This window comes from Aedes aegypti, chromosome 1 (genome assembly GCF_002204515.2).
Source record: "Aedes aegypti strain LVP_AGWG chromosome 1, AaegL5.0 Primary Assembly, whole genome shotgun sequence".
Taxonomy (NCBI): domain Eukaryota; kingdom Metazoa; phylum Arthropoda; class Insecta; order Diptera; family Culicidae; genus Aedes; species Aedes aegypti.
Genome location: NC_035107.1, coordinates 208,203,242 through 208,221,394, shown reverse-complemented (window position 1 = coordinate 208,221,394; position 18,153 = coordinate 208,203,242). Strand labels below are relative to the sequence as shown.

The following is an 18,153-nucleotide window of genomic DNA, read 5'->3' as shown; positions in this document are numbered from 1 at the left end:
TACAAAACCTGTAGATTGAAACTTTTCGGAAAATTCCATAGATCTGGCATTGCTGGTCGGCATTCGGGTTGCCATCGTGATTGAGTCACGGCCTGTTGGTATTCGCCACTCGTCTGGTCGCCCGAATGCAGGTAAATTTCGTACCATTCACCTTTATATTTTCGGCGTCTTCCGTCCACTTCATCCCATCATGATAGCTGAGCACAAACACAAGCGGTGCGGGCTCGCTCAGTGTAAGCGGCTTTGCGCATTTCGTTGCTCGATGGTGGTTCGTTGTTCGCTCTTGCATCGTCGTCGTCGTCGTCCACCGCGCTCGCGTAGTGCTTACTGCTCGGCTCGCTCACCTGCCCTACCCGTTTTGCGTTTGCACCTTAATTCCAGGGTGGTATTGGTGCAATCAACAGGTCGCCGTCACCGTCGTCGTGGGATACCGTTCGATCCACAGCCAACTTCGGTTCGGTTCGATTTCGGTGCTTGAGTCAGTTGCAGTTCGTTGGCCGTCGCGTAAACTCGTTGCGTTTGCGTCGCTTCGCGTGTAGTGTGTTTCGTGATTCGCACGCACGGTTGGATTTTTCCTTCGGTTAGTGTTTTTTGTTTGAGCTTTTCTTTTTTGTTTAACTTGCGTGTTTGTTGTGTATGTGCAGCGGAGGGGAATAGCGATCCAGAGGTGATTATGGTTGTGGTTGGAATCGCGTTACTTGCGCTAGATTTTTGAAACCGCCGCCCTCCGGCGCTGCAGCGGCTGTCGTTGGGAAGACAAAAAAAGGGGGTGAAGTGGAAGTGTAAGAAGACCAATGCAAAGGCGAAGAAGAGAATCTGCACGGAGCAGCCAGTCTCCCCTATGATGCTGGTTTTGAATCGCCCGTAGTGTTGTTTTGAGAGTGTGCCATCGTCATGGTGAAGAAAGAAAAGTTCGGTTGCTATGTGTGTCTGCTGGGATGCCTTGGACGCAATGCCTACTGTGTTGCGCCTGGGACAAGAAGTTGAAGTTTCACCGCAGGCCTATATTAACCTTAGGCACTGACTGGGGGTTTAGAGGCTCCGGTTTTCGACTTCTAGCGGCGAGGTTGGATTCGAAGATTACGACACACACAGAGTGCGCGTGTGACTTAAAGTCGAACAAGGCTGATTTGTGGTGGCTGTGCGGTTTGCGCCGTGTGTTAATTAGCTCTGTTTACATGGTGCGGCGTGAGCTGCTCGATTCGACTCTGAACAGCGGCGACGAAACTTCAGAAGAAACGAATGTTCCGGAAAAAGTGCGCCATCCTAGATCCAAGAACAAACCTATACAACGGTTATGGAGAAACAAAAGCCTTGGACAATTTTGTCGCAATTGGTTGAGACACAGCCTCTCGTGCACAAGAGAGCAAGTTGGAACCTGTTGTTGCCGGTGGCAGAGAATCGTGAATAACGGTTTCACTTGTTTTTTTTTTGTCTAGCAGGATGACAAGGCAAGACACACGTGCACAACGGGGGAGAAGCCTTTAGCGATGGATTGGAGTGGATGACCGGAGGATTTTGTTTTATCTGCCATTCTACGGTGCATGATCAACTGAGCACATGCCAATCTTCATAGAAGTGTGTGTACATTGAAGAAACTTGCTTGGAATAATTTTCACGCGACTGACCACCATTGATTACCAGGATGTGTATGAGTAACACAGAATTAAATTTGAATGAATTTCAGTTGTTTTACTCGGAGACAGTTTCAAAATCTAACAAGTCCTTCAATCAAGCACAATGAGTGTTTTCATTATTCCTCAGAATGCTGACAAAATTTTAACAAAGATGCATAATGTCTTTTCTGCTGATCTTAAACAGATCCTTCTTGAAAATCGGAAAGCTTTTTTCCTACAGAAGTTTGGAGAACTACTTCAAGAATTCCGTAAAAGATGATATGTGAGCTTCTCCTTGATGGTTGAATAACTTTTATTTGAAGCATGGAAATCTTATTAAAGAAGTGTTATGGAAAACCTTTCTTTGAGCAAGGAGGTGCAGAAATTGTTTGTCAAGTGTGGAGGCGTCTGTTACTCAAGAAACTGAAATTGAGATTAAGTTGTACTTAGAGGGAATAATTGTAAAAATGAACATATTATTTTTGATTTTGAGCTGATAAATAACAAAATCCTTATGTTCTTCTATGAGCGTCAGTCCGAAAATGACATCCAACACTTCGCCCAACAAGAAACTTGGAAAGCATTTCGCAGAAAACTAAATGGCTCTCACAAAAGCTTCTTCCAGAGCTTCTCCTAGATGCTAGAAAAATGTATTCTGAAGCTTGACAAGTTTCTTCCAAAAACCAGGAGAGATTCTCCCAAAGGCTTAGGAAGGATCTTCGAGACGCTTAGACGGCTTCTCCCAGAAGACTGGAAAGCTTCTCTCATAATCTTGAGAAGTTTCTTCCAGAAGGTGGAAGCTTCCAAAAGTTTGAATAGCTTTTTTCATAGGCTTGGGCAGCTTCTCTCAGAAGCTAGGATTGTTTCTCCCACCTGCTTGAACAACTTCTCTCAGAAGCTTCTGGGGGAGCTTGGACAACTTCTTCCAGAAGCTTGGATTGCTTCTCCCACAAGCTTGGACAGCTTTTCCCAGCAGCTTGGACAGCTTCTCCCAGAGGCTCTGCAACTTCTCTCAGAAGCTTGGATTGCTTCTCCCAGAAGCTTGGATAGCTTTTCTCCGAATCTTTTACAGCTTCTCTCAGAATTCTGGACAGCTGCTCCCAGAAGCTCGGACAGCTTCTCCCAGAAGCTTAGAAAGTTTCTCCCAGAAGCTAGAAACAGCTTCTCCCAGAAGCTTGGGCAACTTCTCTCAAAAGCTTGGACAACTTTTCTCAGAAGCTTGGACTAATTCTCCCAGAAGCTTGAAGAGCTTCCCCCAGAAGCTTGAAGAGCTTCCCCCAGAAACTTGAACAGCTCTTCTCACAAGCTTGGATAGCTTCTCCCAGAAGCTTAGAAAGCTTCTCCCAGAAGCTTAGAAAGCTTCTCTCAGAAGCTTGAACAGTTTCTCCCAGAAACTTGGATAGCTTCTCCCGGAAACTTAGACAGCTTCTCTTAGAAGCTTGAACAGCTTCTCCCAGAAACTTGGATAGCTTCTCCCAGAAACATAGACAGCTTCTCTTAGAAGCTTGAACTGCTTCCCCCAGAAGCTTGAGCAACTTCTCCCAGAAGCTTGGACAGCTTCTCCAAGAAGTTTAGAAAGCCTCTCCCAGATGCTTAGAAAGCTTCTCCCAGAAACTTGGACAGCTTCTCTTAGAAGCTTGAACAGCTTCTCTTAGAAGCTTGAACAGCTTCTCTTAGAAGCTTGAACAGCTTCTCTCAGAAGCTTGAACAGCTTCTCCCAGGAGCATGGACTGCTCCTCCCAAAAGCTATGGTAACTTCTCTCAGAAGCTTAGAAAACTTCTCCCAGAAGCTTAGAAAGCTTCTCTCAGAAGCTTGAACTGCTTCTCCCAGAAACTTGGATAGCTTCTCCCAGAAAGTTGGTCAGCTTCTCTTAGAAGCTTTTACAGCTTCTCTAAGAAGCTTTAACAGCTTCTTTAAGAAGCTTGAACAGCTTTTTGGTTTGGTTGGTTTGACTTTATTAACGAGATTTTTAGCCCTGGGCTAGTTCATCTCGGGACCAACGGCTTTACTTCCCTTCCGAAGGAAGTCGTCACTACAACTTTTTACGTCATAAGTGACTATGTCGGGGATGGGATTCGATCCCAGGTCCTCGGCGTGAGAGGTGAGTGTTCTAACCACTACACCAGGTCCGTCCCCGAACAGCTTTTTTAAGAAGCTTGAACAGCTTCTTTAAGAAGCTTTCACAGCTTATCCCAGAAGCTTGGACAGCTTCTCCCAGAAGCTTAGAAAGCTTCTTCTAGAAGCTTAGAAAGCCTCTCCCAGAAGCTTGGACTGCTCCTCCAAAAAGTTTGGATACCTTCTCTCAGAAGCTTAGAAAGCTTCTCTCAGAAGCTCAGAAAGCTTCTCCCAGAAGCTTAGATTGTTTCTCCCAAAAGCTTGGATAGCTTCTCCCAGAAGTTTTGACAGCTTCTTCCAGAAGCTTAGAAAATTTCTCTCCCAGAAGCTTGCATTGTTTCTCCCAGAAGCCTGAATTGTTTCTCCCAGAAGCTTGATTTACTTCTCCCAGAGGCTTGGACCGCATCTCCCAGAAGCTTGGACCGCTTCTCCCAGAAGCTTTGACAGCTTATTCCAGAAACTTGGGCAGTTTTTTCCCAGAAGCTTAAAAAGTTTCTCCTAGAAGCTTGAACAGCTTCTCTCAGAAACTTGGACATTTTTTTCCAGAAGCTTGGAAAGCTCCTCTCTGAAGCTTGGAAAGCTCCTCTCTGAAGCTTGGACAGCTTTTTCTACAAGCTTGGTCAGCTTCTCCCAAAAGCTTGAACAGCTTCTCCCAGTAGCTTGAACAGCTTTAACAGCTTTTCCCAGAAGTGTGGACAGCTTCTCCCAGAAGTTAGGACAGCTTCTTCCAGAATCTTGAACAACTTCCTCCAGAAGCTTGAATAACTTCTCCCAGAATCTTGGATTGCTTTTCCAAGAAACTTAGAAAGCTTCTCTCAGAAGCTTGGACAGCTTCTCCCAGAAGCTTCGGTAGCTTCTCTCTGAAGCTTTGAAAGTTTCTTTCAGAAGCTTTGAAAGTTTCTTTCGGAAGCTTATAAAGCTTCTCACAGAAACTTGGACAGCTTATCCCAAAAGCTGGGAAAGCTTCCCCCAGTAGCTAGAACAGTTTCTCCCAGAAGCTTGAACAGCTTCCCCCAGAAGCACGAGCAGATTCTTCGAAAAGCTTGACTAGCTTCTTCAAGAAGCTTGAACAGCTTCTCCCAGAAGCTTGGACAGCTGCTTCCAGAAGCTTGGATAGCTTCTTTCAGAAGTTTGGACAGCTTCTTCCACAATCTCTTCCAGAAGCTTGAACAGCTTTTTCCTGAAGCTTGGACAGCTTCTCCTTAAAGCTTGGACAGCTTCTCCTAGGATCTTGGACAGCTTTTCCCAGAAGCTGGGACAGCTTCTTCTAAAAGCTTGGATTGCTTCTCCCAGAAGCTTGGATTACTTCTCCCATAAGCTTGGACAGCTTCTCCCAGAAAAATGGACAGCTTCTCCCAGAAGCTTGGAAAGCTGCTCTTCGACTATTCGAAAATTTCTCACAGAAGCTTTTAGAGCTTCTTACGAAAACTTCTCACAGAAGCTTCTGAAGCTTTCCACAGACGGTTCCAGAGCATCACACAGGCGATTTCAGAGTATCTTATAAAAGATTTAAGAGCTTTTTACAAAAGCTTTGGATTCTTTTCTTTCTTAGGGAATTTTTAAAGTTTGTGTGAAACATCTGAGATAAATACCACGAAATTCCCTTTTCCAGCATCTGGACGAATTTGTCTCAGCTTATGGGTAAGATTTCCCTGTTTTGGGAAGTATTGTTTGAGATTTGTTTTAGTTTGTGCAGATTTCGAGAGAAGTTTTCTCAGCTTCTGTGAAATGTTTTCTCAGCCCTTGTAAGAAGCTTACTTAGCTTCCGTATGAAGCTTTTTCAGCTATTGGGAAAAATTTCTATTGCAGTATGCTCTTTCAGCTAATAGGAGTTGTTTATCGACCTTCTAAAAAAATGTTCATCTTCTTGTAAAGCTTAAAGTTGACATTCGTACACCATCTGAGTAAAATTTGTATATATTTTAGAAGAAGCTTTTCAAGCTGCTTAATATGCTATCAACGTTCGCATAGATTTGAATACTTTGAAACATGTAAAAGTTCTCACAGCAGATAAGATATAATTGGTCATGAAAAGTATTCCATAAAGCCAGGACATCTACAAAAAATTGTTAGCAAGCTGGTAGAAACTGTCTATGGTTCTCTCTATGAAAAGCTTCTGACTGAGTTTAGTAATCTACTAACAGAAGCTGTTTTCGTTTAGATGGGGAAGCTTTGAGTACTTTAGATTACTTTATATATGCCATTAATTCTCAAATTTTGTTTGTTTTACAATTTTTGAGGTTTTTTAGAAATCAACGCAAGCAACCAACGCAAAAGCCTTAAATGTTTGCTTAGCAAAAATTTTATACAAAAACTTGATATGCTTTCTTAATAGGGCAGAATATTTAGAAATCTGTACTGCAATCTGCTAAACTTGAGTACATACTGTTATGCTTTTCGAGGTACTGAATGTAGTACTAGAAGTGATACCCATTCTGAACACGACTTCTACGTCTTTATTTAGTATTTGGTTTATCCAAAGGCGAAATTATGACGTAGGAGTCGAGCATATAAATGGAACTACTTCTAGTACTCCACCTAGTTCCTCGTGAGGTTTTCCGGTATCTAAGTTTCACAGATCGTCGTACACTTTCTAGATGTTTCCCCAATACTAAAAACAAAATATAGACGTTCATGTTTCTTGCTGAGAGAGAATCGCAAAGAAAATAAATATTCACGTCATATACAGCCCAGATTCCACTGGCATGAGACGTTAAATGCAGTCATTCGTTTTTATTGCTTAAAAAGATAAAAGTATTGAATTCAAAATAAACTGTTATTAAAAACCTCAGTCAGCGGAGCAGTTTTTCCAAAAATGCTGTTGAATCTAAACACAAGACTGATTATTTTTAATATCTGCTACATTTGTTGGCATGGAATTTCACTCAAAAGGTTATTTATGCTTCGCAGTGATGCAAACGCAATATTTTTTGCTGAGATGTTCATGTGAGAGTTTGAACGGCTTGCGCATAATTGATGTAAACACAGAGTGAAATAAGAAAAAACTCACCAATCACAGAAAAAGAAGACCATATTCGCGAGTCTCATCTCAGGTTTCTTGTAGTAGCCCAACATTTTATTGCACATGAAGTAATGCAGCAAAATCTGAAATGCTGTAAACAATTTACTGCGATCTGTCAAAGTTGGGTACCAAGGGACCGAATGTAGTACTAGAAGTGGTACTCATTCTGAACCCAACTATTATGTCTTTACTTCGCCTTTGCTATTACTTCACGAGTAAAAATGTTGGCCAAATGCGTTGGACATGATCGTCTTTATTTAGTCTTTGAGGAATATTCACCTTCAGTGGAGTACTAGATTCTCCCGCTTGCTGTGACTGCTCCGATTCCGAATAATTCTAGCACGTGTTCTACCGAAGGTTTCCAATGCGTCACGCATCATCAATGCAACGCAGCCTAAAGGGACACGCCACATTGCAATGATAAACCATTTTCGGTGCTATTGACATAAGCCGTTCGGTCTTATCAGGCACAACAACGCGTTTCCGAACATTTTAGCAGGAAGCAGCAACTGTCTAGCGATCCCAGCGCAGCCTACCGCCACCAGGTAGAGATAACAAACTCAAACATTACGTCCCCGTTGATGTCGCTCGCATCCGCATGTGCATCGCTTTTGTGCCAGATCAAAGCAGGCGGGTAAACAGTAATTAAAAGTCGGAAACTGTCGAAAAGGGGATGATTCGGTCCAAGGCAGGCCGTTGTTTTGGGGGGCAGGACTGCTTGTTTTTGTTTGACAACGCCCGGATGAGCTCGCGCTATGGCTACTTTGTTCGGTGCCGTCTCTAAAAAGTCAATATTGTCGGGCTCAGTGTGTAAACAGAAATCGTTGATGGACATCGCGACCGAGTGGGTTGTCATTCAAGGAAAAGGTTTAATTTCTGCTTGAATTTTAAGCAAAGGAAGCATGGGTTCTTTTCGGCAATTTTTTTTTCTGTCGATTGACAGCTTATTTGTTCATTTGCACGTCAACACACACACATTGATAAGACCACTGATAGCGATTGCTTATTAAATCGAGCAAATATTTGATTGTCAAAAAGGGGGAAACATTTCGCAGCCTATTACCTAGGTTTGTTTACATTGGCAAAGGACGGTCGGCACTTGACACCGCAAAAAGTCACGTTCGGTTGCTGACGATTACGGCCCACGAACAGCGACAAACAGACGTAACACATATGAATGCTCTTAGTGACCATGCTCTGAACGATCATTTGAAAACTAATAAGTTCTATTCCTCAAAAACTGAGGCGCACGCATCATTTTCTTTCGTGTTTGACCGAAGGCGAAATAAAGACAAAATAATTGGGCCCATAATAGGTGCCATTTCTAGTTCTACATTGAGTCTACACACGATACCCAAGTTTGACAGGTCGCAGTACACTTTTCACTGCATTCAATATTTTGCTCTATTATCTCATGCCACGTGGCTACCACTGACTACACTTCACGACTATAGATTTTAAAGAAACTCCGTTCGAAGTGCCACGTCTGTTTGTCTCTGAGCGAACAATGATTGATAGGGTTAGAGACACTTGCATCAGAGTGCTATAATTTCGCGAATAACACACCATCAAAGGGAACCGGAACACGCGTGTTATCAGTACACTTCGGGGAGTGTCTCCGAAGTCTCCGTCAGGTCGAGTCGAGAAGCAGAGCTTGCCGCCAGAAGAACAGGTGACGGGTGACTACTCGAAGCATGACAGTGACTGCGATTGGTTTCGAATTTTGCTGTCGTTTATCGCAACACGGCATCAGAATCTATGCAGATGGATGAATGGGGAGTGTGAATTGAATAGCCGGGTGGTGGTGATAAGCTACTGGAAAAAGAAGAACATCGAAAAGACGGCGACGGCCTGCTGCAGTGATCGAAATTTCGCGAGCTGCAGTTCGCGTTTGTTTGTTATCAACAAAGCCTGATGTAATTTTCGTTTAAGGTTCGATTTGATTCGGCGTGGAAGAGTGCGAGGAAAGAAGAGTGAAGAAGCAGGAAAGCAAACGAAGAGTGTGCCTTGTGTGTGCAGCCCGAAGCCTGCTGCGATTTTGTTTTTGAATACGTTGTGGTGAAAGTGCTGGCCACGTGGTGGCGTTGGTGAAGCTAGGCTTGAAAAAGTAGTAAATTGTGGGTGCAATAAAGGAAGAAAGCCTCAGCTGCGTCATTGTTCGAGTGCATGGAATCGTTGCGCTTCGTCGGTCGAGTCGATGAAATTGGTTTTACGTGGTAACCTGAAAATAGTGAAGCGGCAAGAAGCGAAGGCAATTCAATTACTCTGACTCGGTGTGCACCATTGGAGCGTGGTGGGCTCATAAATTGTTAGCAGTGTCTCCTCCCTGGGCGGGGCCACAAACACTAGATGCCGCCGCAGATATTGCCCTCCTCGAAGATGCAATCCCGCGAGCATCCGTTCAATCGTTCGACGCGCCCTTTGTTGGAGCGTCGAGCTAACATGGCGCAACCGCAAGTCCTCAGCAGTAAGCAGATCAACAGTGTTAAGAACAAAGCCCCTACTCGTGGTTACAATGACTTCAACCTCATCACTCGTCAATACGAGAACCTCAACTCCAACAAAGGTTATCCGTACGGGAGTCCTCCTTCCCCAACTCATCACGCCTTGAACAACATTGATTTTCAGTTCTCGGACGTGACAAATGATCATCGCTACCAGTGCCCGGTAGCACCAGCCACAAATCACTATTTTACGACCGTCAGTACCAATCGCAACAATAGCGATCACGAAGACGATGACGACGACTATGATGAACTGGTCTACCACCATAATCAGGTGAACATGGTTCAGTCCGGTCCTACGTTGCCACGTCGTCGGCTTATCGATGCGTCATCCTGTGGCAATAATCTGTCGATTCCTCCGGTTCCACCGCAGCGAATCCTTCCGATTCAGACTCCACCGCCGCCGCCCCGCGGGGATACTCCGGAAAATGACGGCCCTTTCGTGTTCGGCGTGCACCATCCCAATACCTTCACGCCGGCTTACGACAAAGCTAAGGATGTCGGCTCCTCCGTCCAGCAGGTAGGTCCCTCCCACGATCATTAATCTTCTCTCTCTCAGGCACTGTGTCGGTACGAGCGAACGCAGAAATCTCGGGTCCCAATTCAGGTACGGAACCGGGCTAGACCTGTGCGCCGACGTCGGGGTGTTTTTGCACTGGAATCCTTGAAAGCATCTTGCATCTATGCATGTAAAGGATCTCAATATTCCAAGTTATTCTTAGTAGCCTCGGCTATCAGTAGAAATATATACCTATTTATTCGTATTGTTAAATGATCAAGTAATCAAGCGTTTGGAAAAAATTTAAAGAGTCCGAATAAACTATATTCAATATTATATTAATAGTATTTGGAATAACCTTCCAGGAATTTGTAGAGAATTTACAGGAGACTTTCATGTGGAAATTTTGTAGAAATGTTTGTAGGACCGATGGAGAAGTTTTTATAAGGATACTTCTAAGATCCTCTGGAGTCCACTGAAAACCTTGTTAGGTGACAGCAAAGCATATTTCTCGCGTAACAATTTAAAAGGGCCAATGCTCAGATCATTGACTCTGAGAAAATTCGAGTTGAACATTGTTCACCACATTTTTAATTCCTATTTCTCAGTATTCAAATCAATCAATGTGATTTCTTGCTCGTTGAGTGACGATTTACTATTACCACACGTTAATAATCGATTTTATTCTGAAAACTGCCAAAAATGTGGAAAAAAAACGATGAGTTTAAATGTTTGGCCCATTTTTGATTTTCAACAAGGCATGGGCCTTTTTTATAGGCCAAATTGAATTTTATTAGCGTGCTTGGCCCCAAATAAAAAAATGTCTAAGATGTGTCACGAATTACGATGGAGATTTTATTAAAAACCAGTACAAAAGATTATCAAACAATTCGAATGACTCATTCGGGTATCCCCAGAGGTCATATCAGATTGTTGGAAGTTTTATTTCCAAAAATAGGTTATGCCCCCCTGACGGGCGATTTCGCCCACTCTGGGAATCACTGGTTTAATTTTTATGTTTTATGTTCGCCCTGGAAAAAAATATGCAAACCTGGTGTGGTAAATTTAGAATTTTAATCTTTTAAAGACATGCAATATTAACGTTTCACCAGTAAATATGTTTATTAGAAAACACAAGTAAATTAATTTAATAAAATTTAAAATGCCATAAATGCAAACCCCATGATTATAGTCTCTTGTGCAATCAAGAAAAATGATTCACAATGGCTTCGCGGATCCCCTGGGAAGTCGCTTCGGCCCCCTAGGGGTCCGCGGACCACTGGTTGAGAAACCCTGCTTTAGATGAATTCTTGGTATACAGTGTCTTGCCGATTTTGACAACAGGGCGTTAATTTTATGTTACCAAATCTGGGTGTTGCCAAATTCGTCAATTTCAAAAGACACGTGTTTTTGTCATTGTAATCACTAAAGCTTTCAAAACATTCATGGTTATTACTAAGAGTTATGTTAAAAAAATCTGGGAGCCTTATTCCGTTCATTTTTTAAACTATGTTCAGCTTGTACTGAGTACAAGTACCATCTGTAAAGCACATTTGTTGTCCAACATACAAGCGTGAGATTACTTGCAGTGGCCATTTAAGATGTTCTCGATTGCAAATGCGCAGCTTTAAAGCAAGGCCTTATTGAAAGTAGCTGGTTTTGAATGTAGGTGCCGTTAAAGATTGTTCCTGTTGGGATTTTTTTTTTCCAGAAAATATGCAATTTTGGTTATAACACGATACTCATGCAAAACCTGTTTAAACATTACATGCTTATTTTTTCCGGATTTTGGCAACACCAAGCGCCCAGATATACTTAAATTTTATGACGAAAATTATGTTCGTTTGTTCAGATTTGTGAAATTCTTGCTGAGGTTAGCTTACAAGGGTCATTTTTTTTGTAGAGAATCATTTTTAATTATTGACGAGCACATGGCGTTGTCAACAAGTTTCGAGCTCAACTATACGTGTGGATTCGGCGTTTGAGTAATCATAGAGTCATTTGATTTTTTGAAAATGTGGCAGGTAGAATTTGTTAATGTATTCCTTGAAAAATACTGGAAGCTCCAAATAGAATGTCCAACAGATTTCTTGCATTTGTCTTGTTTGAATATCCAATAATGTTCCTAAAAAAAGTTGATTATTTTTTAGCTGTAGTAAAAGATAGTAAAATTTTGGGCTAAATAAATTTTTAAATTATTTCTTGAAAAAAATTAGGACACAAAACTGTTACAATACCTTGTAAAACGTTCTGCATAGTTTCTAATGGAGATTGTGTGCACATTTGTTAAAGAATTCGATGTAATTAATAGCGGAAATACTGCAAAATTTTGATGCTGAAAGTCTGAAGTTATTCTTTGTATTTATATTTTTACCAGAATTCCGTTAAATTGTGTACGAATTCTTAAAAAAAAAAATGCATGCGAAAATTATTAAGAATAACTGTCTGAAAGATTTTACTGTGAAATTTGAGTTGTTATCGAGTTATGCATTGATTTTTTTTCTTATATTTTTCTAGAACTCAACCAATTGGTCCAAGTATGGATAACATTACTGACTATGATTCTGCGGAATTTGCTGTAACATCTGTAAGAATCAAGGCAAATTCTGGAATAAAAATGCAGAATTTGTGAGGATTCAGTAATGTCTATAGAACATTTTTCCATGAATCGCTCTTATAATTCCTCTATAAAGTTCCTGCAATGACAACGCCAAAACTATTCTTAACTTCTATTGAAACTGACATCTAGAGCACAGATTCTCAAGCTTGGTACCAACAAAAAAAAAACGGCTCACTGTAAGGTGCTCGATTCAGCGTGCTTCTAAAATGGCTGGGGGTTCGCGAACTACCTGTTGGGAAATGTGGATTTAGAGTTATGCACAAAGCTGCTGAGTTAACTGAAATGTTTTCATAAATAAATAAAAGAATCACTCATTGATTAAGTTCATGACATCTTTGGAAAAAAAAAAAATTTTGGCGTTTCAGACACAATCCAATTGATATGTTTAAAAACTCTTACAAGCACAACAGCTACAAAACCAATCGGGATTACCACAGTTTCACAAATTATCTTTACGTGTGATGCTCTCATTATACTCGCTTTTACTGTCCATTACCATCGTTTTCCACCATCAAACTATTTAACAATGATTTATACAAGTTGCCTGCTTTTCCTATACATTAGGTAATAATTTTGATACATGTGAGTTCTACTCATAAGACGTCTCACATTACTTTGCTCTCAATGTTCACCATCATTTTCGTTTTGATGTATTTTCACTTTGTTTTATTCAAAATGCTAGAATTCAGTACTTAGGAATCCATTGAAAATAATGTTCAATATGTTGACAAATTGTTGCCAAAATCAGGAAGACACTGTAATTGCAGAAGAATGTTTTGTAAGATCCCTAGAGGAGCGCATAAAGCCATCTCTTGTAGATTTTCCAGATTAAGTGTACTGAACTATCCTACGCAAAATCCTATGAGTAATTCTTGAAGTGATTGTTGAGTAAATCTTTAGAGAAATTAAAGAACATATTACGGGCAACATTACTCAAAATATTTGTTGGAGGAATACTTCAGAAAAAGCTTCAAAAGACATATCTCAAGTAGTACTTTAGTATCCACTCCGCTGGTATCCACTGAGTTATGCTTTGGTACTACAGACATTTTTATACAGGCATCACAATCTCTCACAAAGTTCTCTATATCCACAGGAGAAGGTATCGACCGTGATTGTTTTATATTCTATTTTGTTATGGCTTATCGGTCATGCGACTCAAAGGTAAAGGGAGTCTATTCTCTACATCTTTATCTGAAAGAGAGGAGACAGCAGAGGGAACCTGTCACAAACTTTCACTGGAAAATCGCACATTCGAAGGGTAGAACGTGAAAACCGTCAAAATTCTTGTAAGCGTAATTAAAATTTCTAGGTGTTTTTCGATGATTTCACATTTAAAAAAGTTGAATACCCATATATAGTTGTGTGTTGGCAAACCGCTATTAACTCTTGATGTACATACTTTTTCATGTTTGTTTCTTGTCGTACAAGAGGTGAATATGATTTTGATCAATAAAAGTTCATCTGACCGTTGTGCACAACCCGAGAATTGAAGAAAGAAGGCAAGAAAACATCTGTGAGCTGTCTTCTCTCTCTCAGATCTTTATTAACTCCAAGCCAGTAGATTGTTCGTCTCGCAAGTTGCTTCATTTTAATTACATCGGTATGAACTAATCTACGATGACGTTACGCTGCAACTTCCAGCGGGAAGAAAACCTTTTTCTGCGGGCCGTGTTTACAAAAAATAAACGATTTCGTTGTGCACTCCACTTCGTGTTCATCCGGTGAACATTCATTGTCCGGATGTCATTTAATGTAAACATTTCCCGCATTTAGTGCAGAAAAGAAAAAGAAAGTCGAGGATAAAAGAAGACCGTGGATAAGTCCATGGTTAACATGTAACATACTTAGTATTTATTTTCTCAATTTTAACGGAATCACTACATGGCTGCTACCACTACCACTAATATGATCTGATTATTTTTTCTTAGTAAAAACAATTTCAGGTGATGCCCATTTACTGGTTTTGATAGGGATGATTACATTTTCATTTTAAAATTTATCTAAATATTCGTAAACTCTTTCTCATAATAATGCACGTTTAAATATTGGTTGATCGTCTTTCAGTACCAGCCCAGCTTCATAACCAATAATAGAGGATGAAAAATCTTTCTTAAAAACATTAGTATTTTTTTTTGCAATATCGCTCGAACAGAAAACTTGGTCGTTGGTTGTAGACAATCATTGTTTGGTTTTTCAACGTTGGTCAACCAATCTGGCAAGAAAACATCTAACCACTCTCGACCTTATAAGGGAATAAAACGATGTTGACAGCCAGATTCACTATTATCAATAACAACCAGAGATGCATTTTCTGTTCTGTTCTGAAAATTCACAATAACTTTATTGACTCCATAAACTTTTTGGTTTCCTCCATCTACAACGACAAGTTTTCTGTTACTCTTGCGGTGAGGTGTATTAAATAATTCGATGAAAGTTCTAAATCCCATGACATAGGCAGCAGACCCACAATCAATTTCCATTAGCACTGATTTTTCCTCTACAAGGCTCTCGCACCCTTCTCTTTTCAGAAACAAGATCAAATGGGATTTTGTGTTTGTTTTTTTTTCATATGGAAACGGTTTCCGTATGAAAATAATACATATGCGTCCATGTGCAGGAAAGAGAATGGTGATTAAACGTCAGACTGCCTTATAGTCAGGCTTGATAGAAACTCCTCTGCGAGGCAAAGAGGAGGCGATTTTGCCGTTTTTCTGAGGAGAAAAAAATAAACTCAAAATTTTCAACACAGATCCTCAAGCGATTCGAGTGAGAGTGCAGAAAAATGCGAAGATTTTTTCAGACACTCTCTCTCTCTCGTTGCGATGCTCACCATCACTCACACTTCAAACGAACTCTCGAGTCTGCCGCCCGAACAGACAGTCCTCGGGGAGTTGTGAGAGCACCCTTTTTTGATGGAATTTAACTCGGTTTTTTTTTTGTGCTGCATCTTCCTCGCTCATTTTTCGTTGCCTCGCTGCTTAGCATTTTTTTGCTCCCTCGCAAAGAGGCACTGGCAGCACGCTGCTCTAGAGTATGTCACCGAACTCTGATGATGTTGAGGAGAATTATCAAGCCTGCTTATAGTAACTTGTAAGCACTAGCCAAGTTCCTATAACATTTCCCCGAATACCATTACCCCGAAAACCATCACCCCGAAAGTCAATACTCCGAATGGTCCGTTACCTCGTATACCATTTCCCCGAATATTATTGCCATGAAAATTGCTAAATGAGGACTCGATAAATGAACACCAAGTATATTTTATGGAATATCCAGTTGAGGTTAAGCACGTCTTCTCTATACATATGACAAAGAGAATCTAAAGCTCCGGCAATGGGAAACTCAGTAGGACGAAGTGTTTCCTACTTCAAAATATACTTTATCAATTGATTTTGATCTGTATTCATGCTCTTGTTATCAAAGATTTATCCTTCTTTTAATCAGCAGCTATTCTTTAAGAATAAAAATATGTGTGCATTAAATTTTGAGAATGTAGCTGTGACAATAAATCATTTTTATACTGATGGTTAGCTGATATTGATACTGTTTTCGCATGGAACAATTATGCGGATAGGGGCAGTATAGACGAATCGCATTTATCGTCACGGCTTTATCTCAAACAGTACAACTCGAAAGAACAGCCTATAACTCAAAAAAGGTACAATCACTGATTAACGCACTGGTTAACGCAGCATTAGGGGTAATGGTTTTCGGGGTAATGTGTCATTCGGGGTAACGTTACATCCGAGGTAATGGTATTCGGGGAAGTGTTATAGAACCCCAGCCAAGGTTCACTCACTTAGTTAATAAACGTCACATTCATACACCTGAGGAATCATCACCAGATTCTTCACTCATCTGCATCTTCAATCGATTCATCGCTTGTTTCAGACTTAGAGCTTAGTGACATTTGAGCACCACGGTTTCTATAGCTAAAGGTTACAGTCGTTTTCTATAGCTAAAGGTTACAAATAACTAAAAACACCTACTTTGAAACAAATTTTGTTGGTTTATTTCTTTTGATAATCACGGCCAATAAAAATCCGTTTCAATATCTCAGATTTCCTATGAATTTGTGGAGTTTTACAACCAAAAGGGCGTAACTTCAAAACGGGCCCTACGATATTTTTCAAATTTTGCCCAGACATTTAGCTTAGCTATAGAAAACGACTGGTGGGCACAGATTTTATGGAGATTTTGTTTTCTAATTATAACGGTCAGAGGAGCACCGTGGTGTTCAAATGTCAAAGGAAATGACTAGTGAGCACAGATTTGATGGAGATTGTTTTCTGATAATGACGGTCAGGGGAGCACCGTGAACGCACGAACACTCTCTGGCGCTTGTCATACACAGGTTGTTTTTGTTTTCCCCACAGAAACTTGCACACACTTTCCAGAGTCTTCAAAATGCATATGCAGCCATTCCATGAAAAACCGATCTGGTGGGTCACCGAATTCCGTGAAAATTTGCTATTTTGTTCCTTATCCGAAATAAGGATACACGTGTTTTTGGATTTTTTTTTTATTAGGGTGACCATTTTCGAAAAAGGATGACTAGAAAAATCGCGATTTTGCAAAATTTTTATTTTTTTTTAATTATAACTTTTGAACCGTTTGACCGATTTGCAATTTTCTTGGACGAAATTAAAGCTAAAGATTTTGATTTTTCAAGAAAAATATAAAATTTCACATTTTCTTTTTTGCATGGAAATGAAACATTTCCGTTTTTTTCGTGTTTTAAATGCATCGGGACAAAAGAAGCTATTGCTGTTCTCATATTTTCTTGAAAGTTCAGAAAATTTTACGTTTACAGTCAAATTTTCAGCGATGTATGTTTTTTTAGTTTTTGAGATATATTTTTTTGAAAATAAAAATCAATCATTTTTTATCGGCACACACTGTAGGTCTCAGCGCACTAGATCTTTTATTAAAACAAAAAACAATACTTTTGAACTTGCACTTGTAAATGTTTATCGCAAACGCCTACCAAAATTCGATCTCTTATTGCTTTATGTTTTTTAGTGCCAAAATCACACAATGATGCTTGTAGTTTGGAGTCAAACTTTCAGTGGTTTCATCTGCCCTCTGTACCCGCGTGTTGAATTTAAAACATTGAATCACATCAGAATCTACTTTATCGTAACTTCATTTAAAAGACAATTTAGACATTTTACACCGTCTTCAGCCAAAGGCTGCACAGACTGAACAATCACGAACATTACAAGACCAGCATTTGAAAAGGCCTCAAGTCCAAAATGTAAACAAATCGGTTTTCTGCTGATTTCAGTGTATAAGAGCCTATTCTTACTCAAACATACAATAGTCATTTAAAAATATGCATAAAAGTTGAAAAATTAACATTTTTCTTAAAAGCCCCATCTCATTTTCCGCTAATCAGGATATTCATCGCAAATGCGGCCTTTTCTCAAAAAGGCCTCATTTCTATATCTGACGGAAACCGAGTTGAGGCCTGTTAAACAAACATCAAAATTGCAATGTAGATTGCGAAAAACGTTCCAAATTCACTAAATAGATGCAGGTTATACTACGAAGCGACTGCTCCTTGTATTATTTTATACAGTGGTTGTCTAAACGGCGAACATTATCGGGTTCTTGTAGACTGATGTATTTTGTATCATACTACCTAATAATACCTGTGTCAGCCTGTCTGTACTTCACAAATTATCAACAAAAACACGATTTGGTTTCAATTGCATGAAAAATAACGTTCAATAGGGTCCTAAAGCCCTGTCCTAATTTTAGTACCAAACGA

At 40.3% G+C, this 18,153-nt stretch overlaps 1 protein-coding gene across 3 annotated transcripts in view; it reads left to right on the top strand.

The window, feature by feature from the left end:
- The first annotated feature begins 452 nt into the window (after nt 1–452).
- The window catches only part of LOC5580309, a 216,287-nt gene continuing 198,586 nt past the window's right edge, over nt 453–18,153 (top strand). The window contains exons 1-2 of one of the 3 annotated variants that reach the window (XM_021857379.1): nt 453–580; nt 8,687–9,778. In XM_021857379.1, coding sequence (XP_021713071.1) covers nt 9,104–9,778 — 675 coding nt within the window. In that variant the 5' untranslated portion in view covers nt 453–580; nt 8,687–9,103. Of the gene's footprint in view, nt 668–8,208; nt 9,779–18,153 lie in introns of those variants that run through there. The other 2 variants (XM_021857378.1, XM_001662877.2) reach the window with 2 other exon arrangements.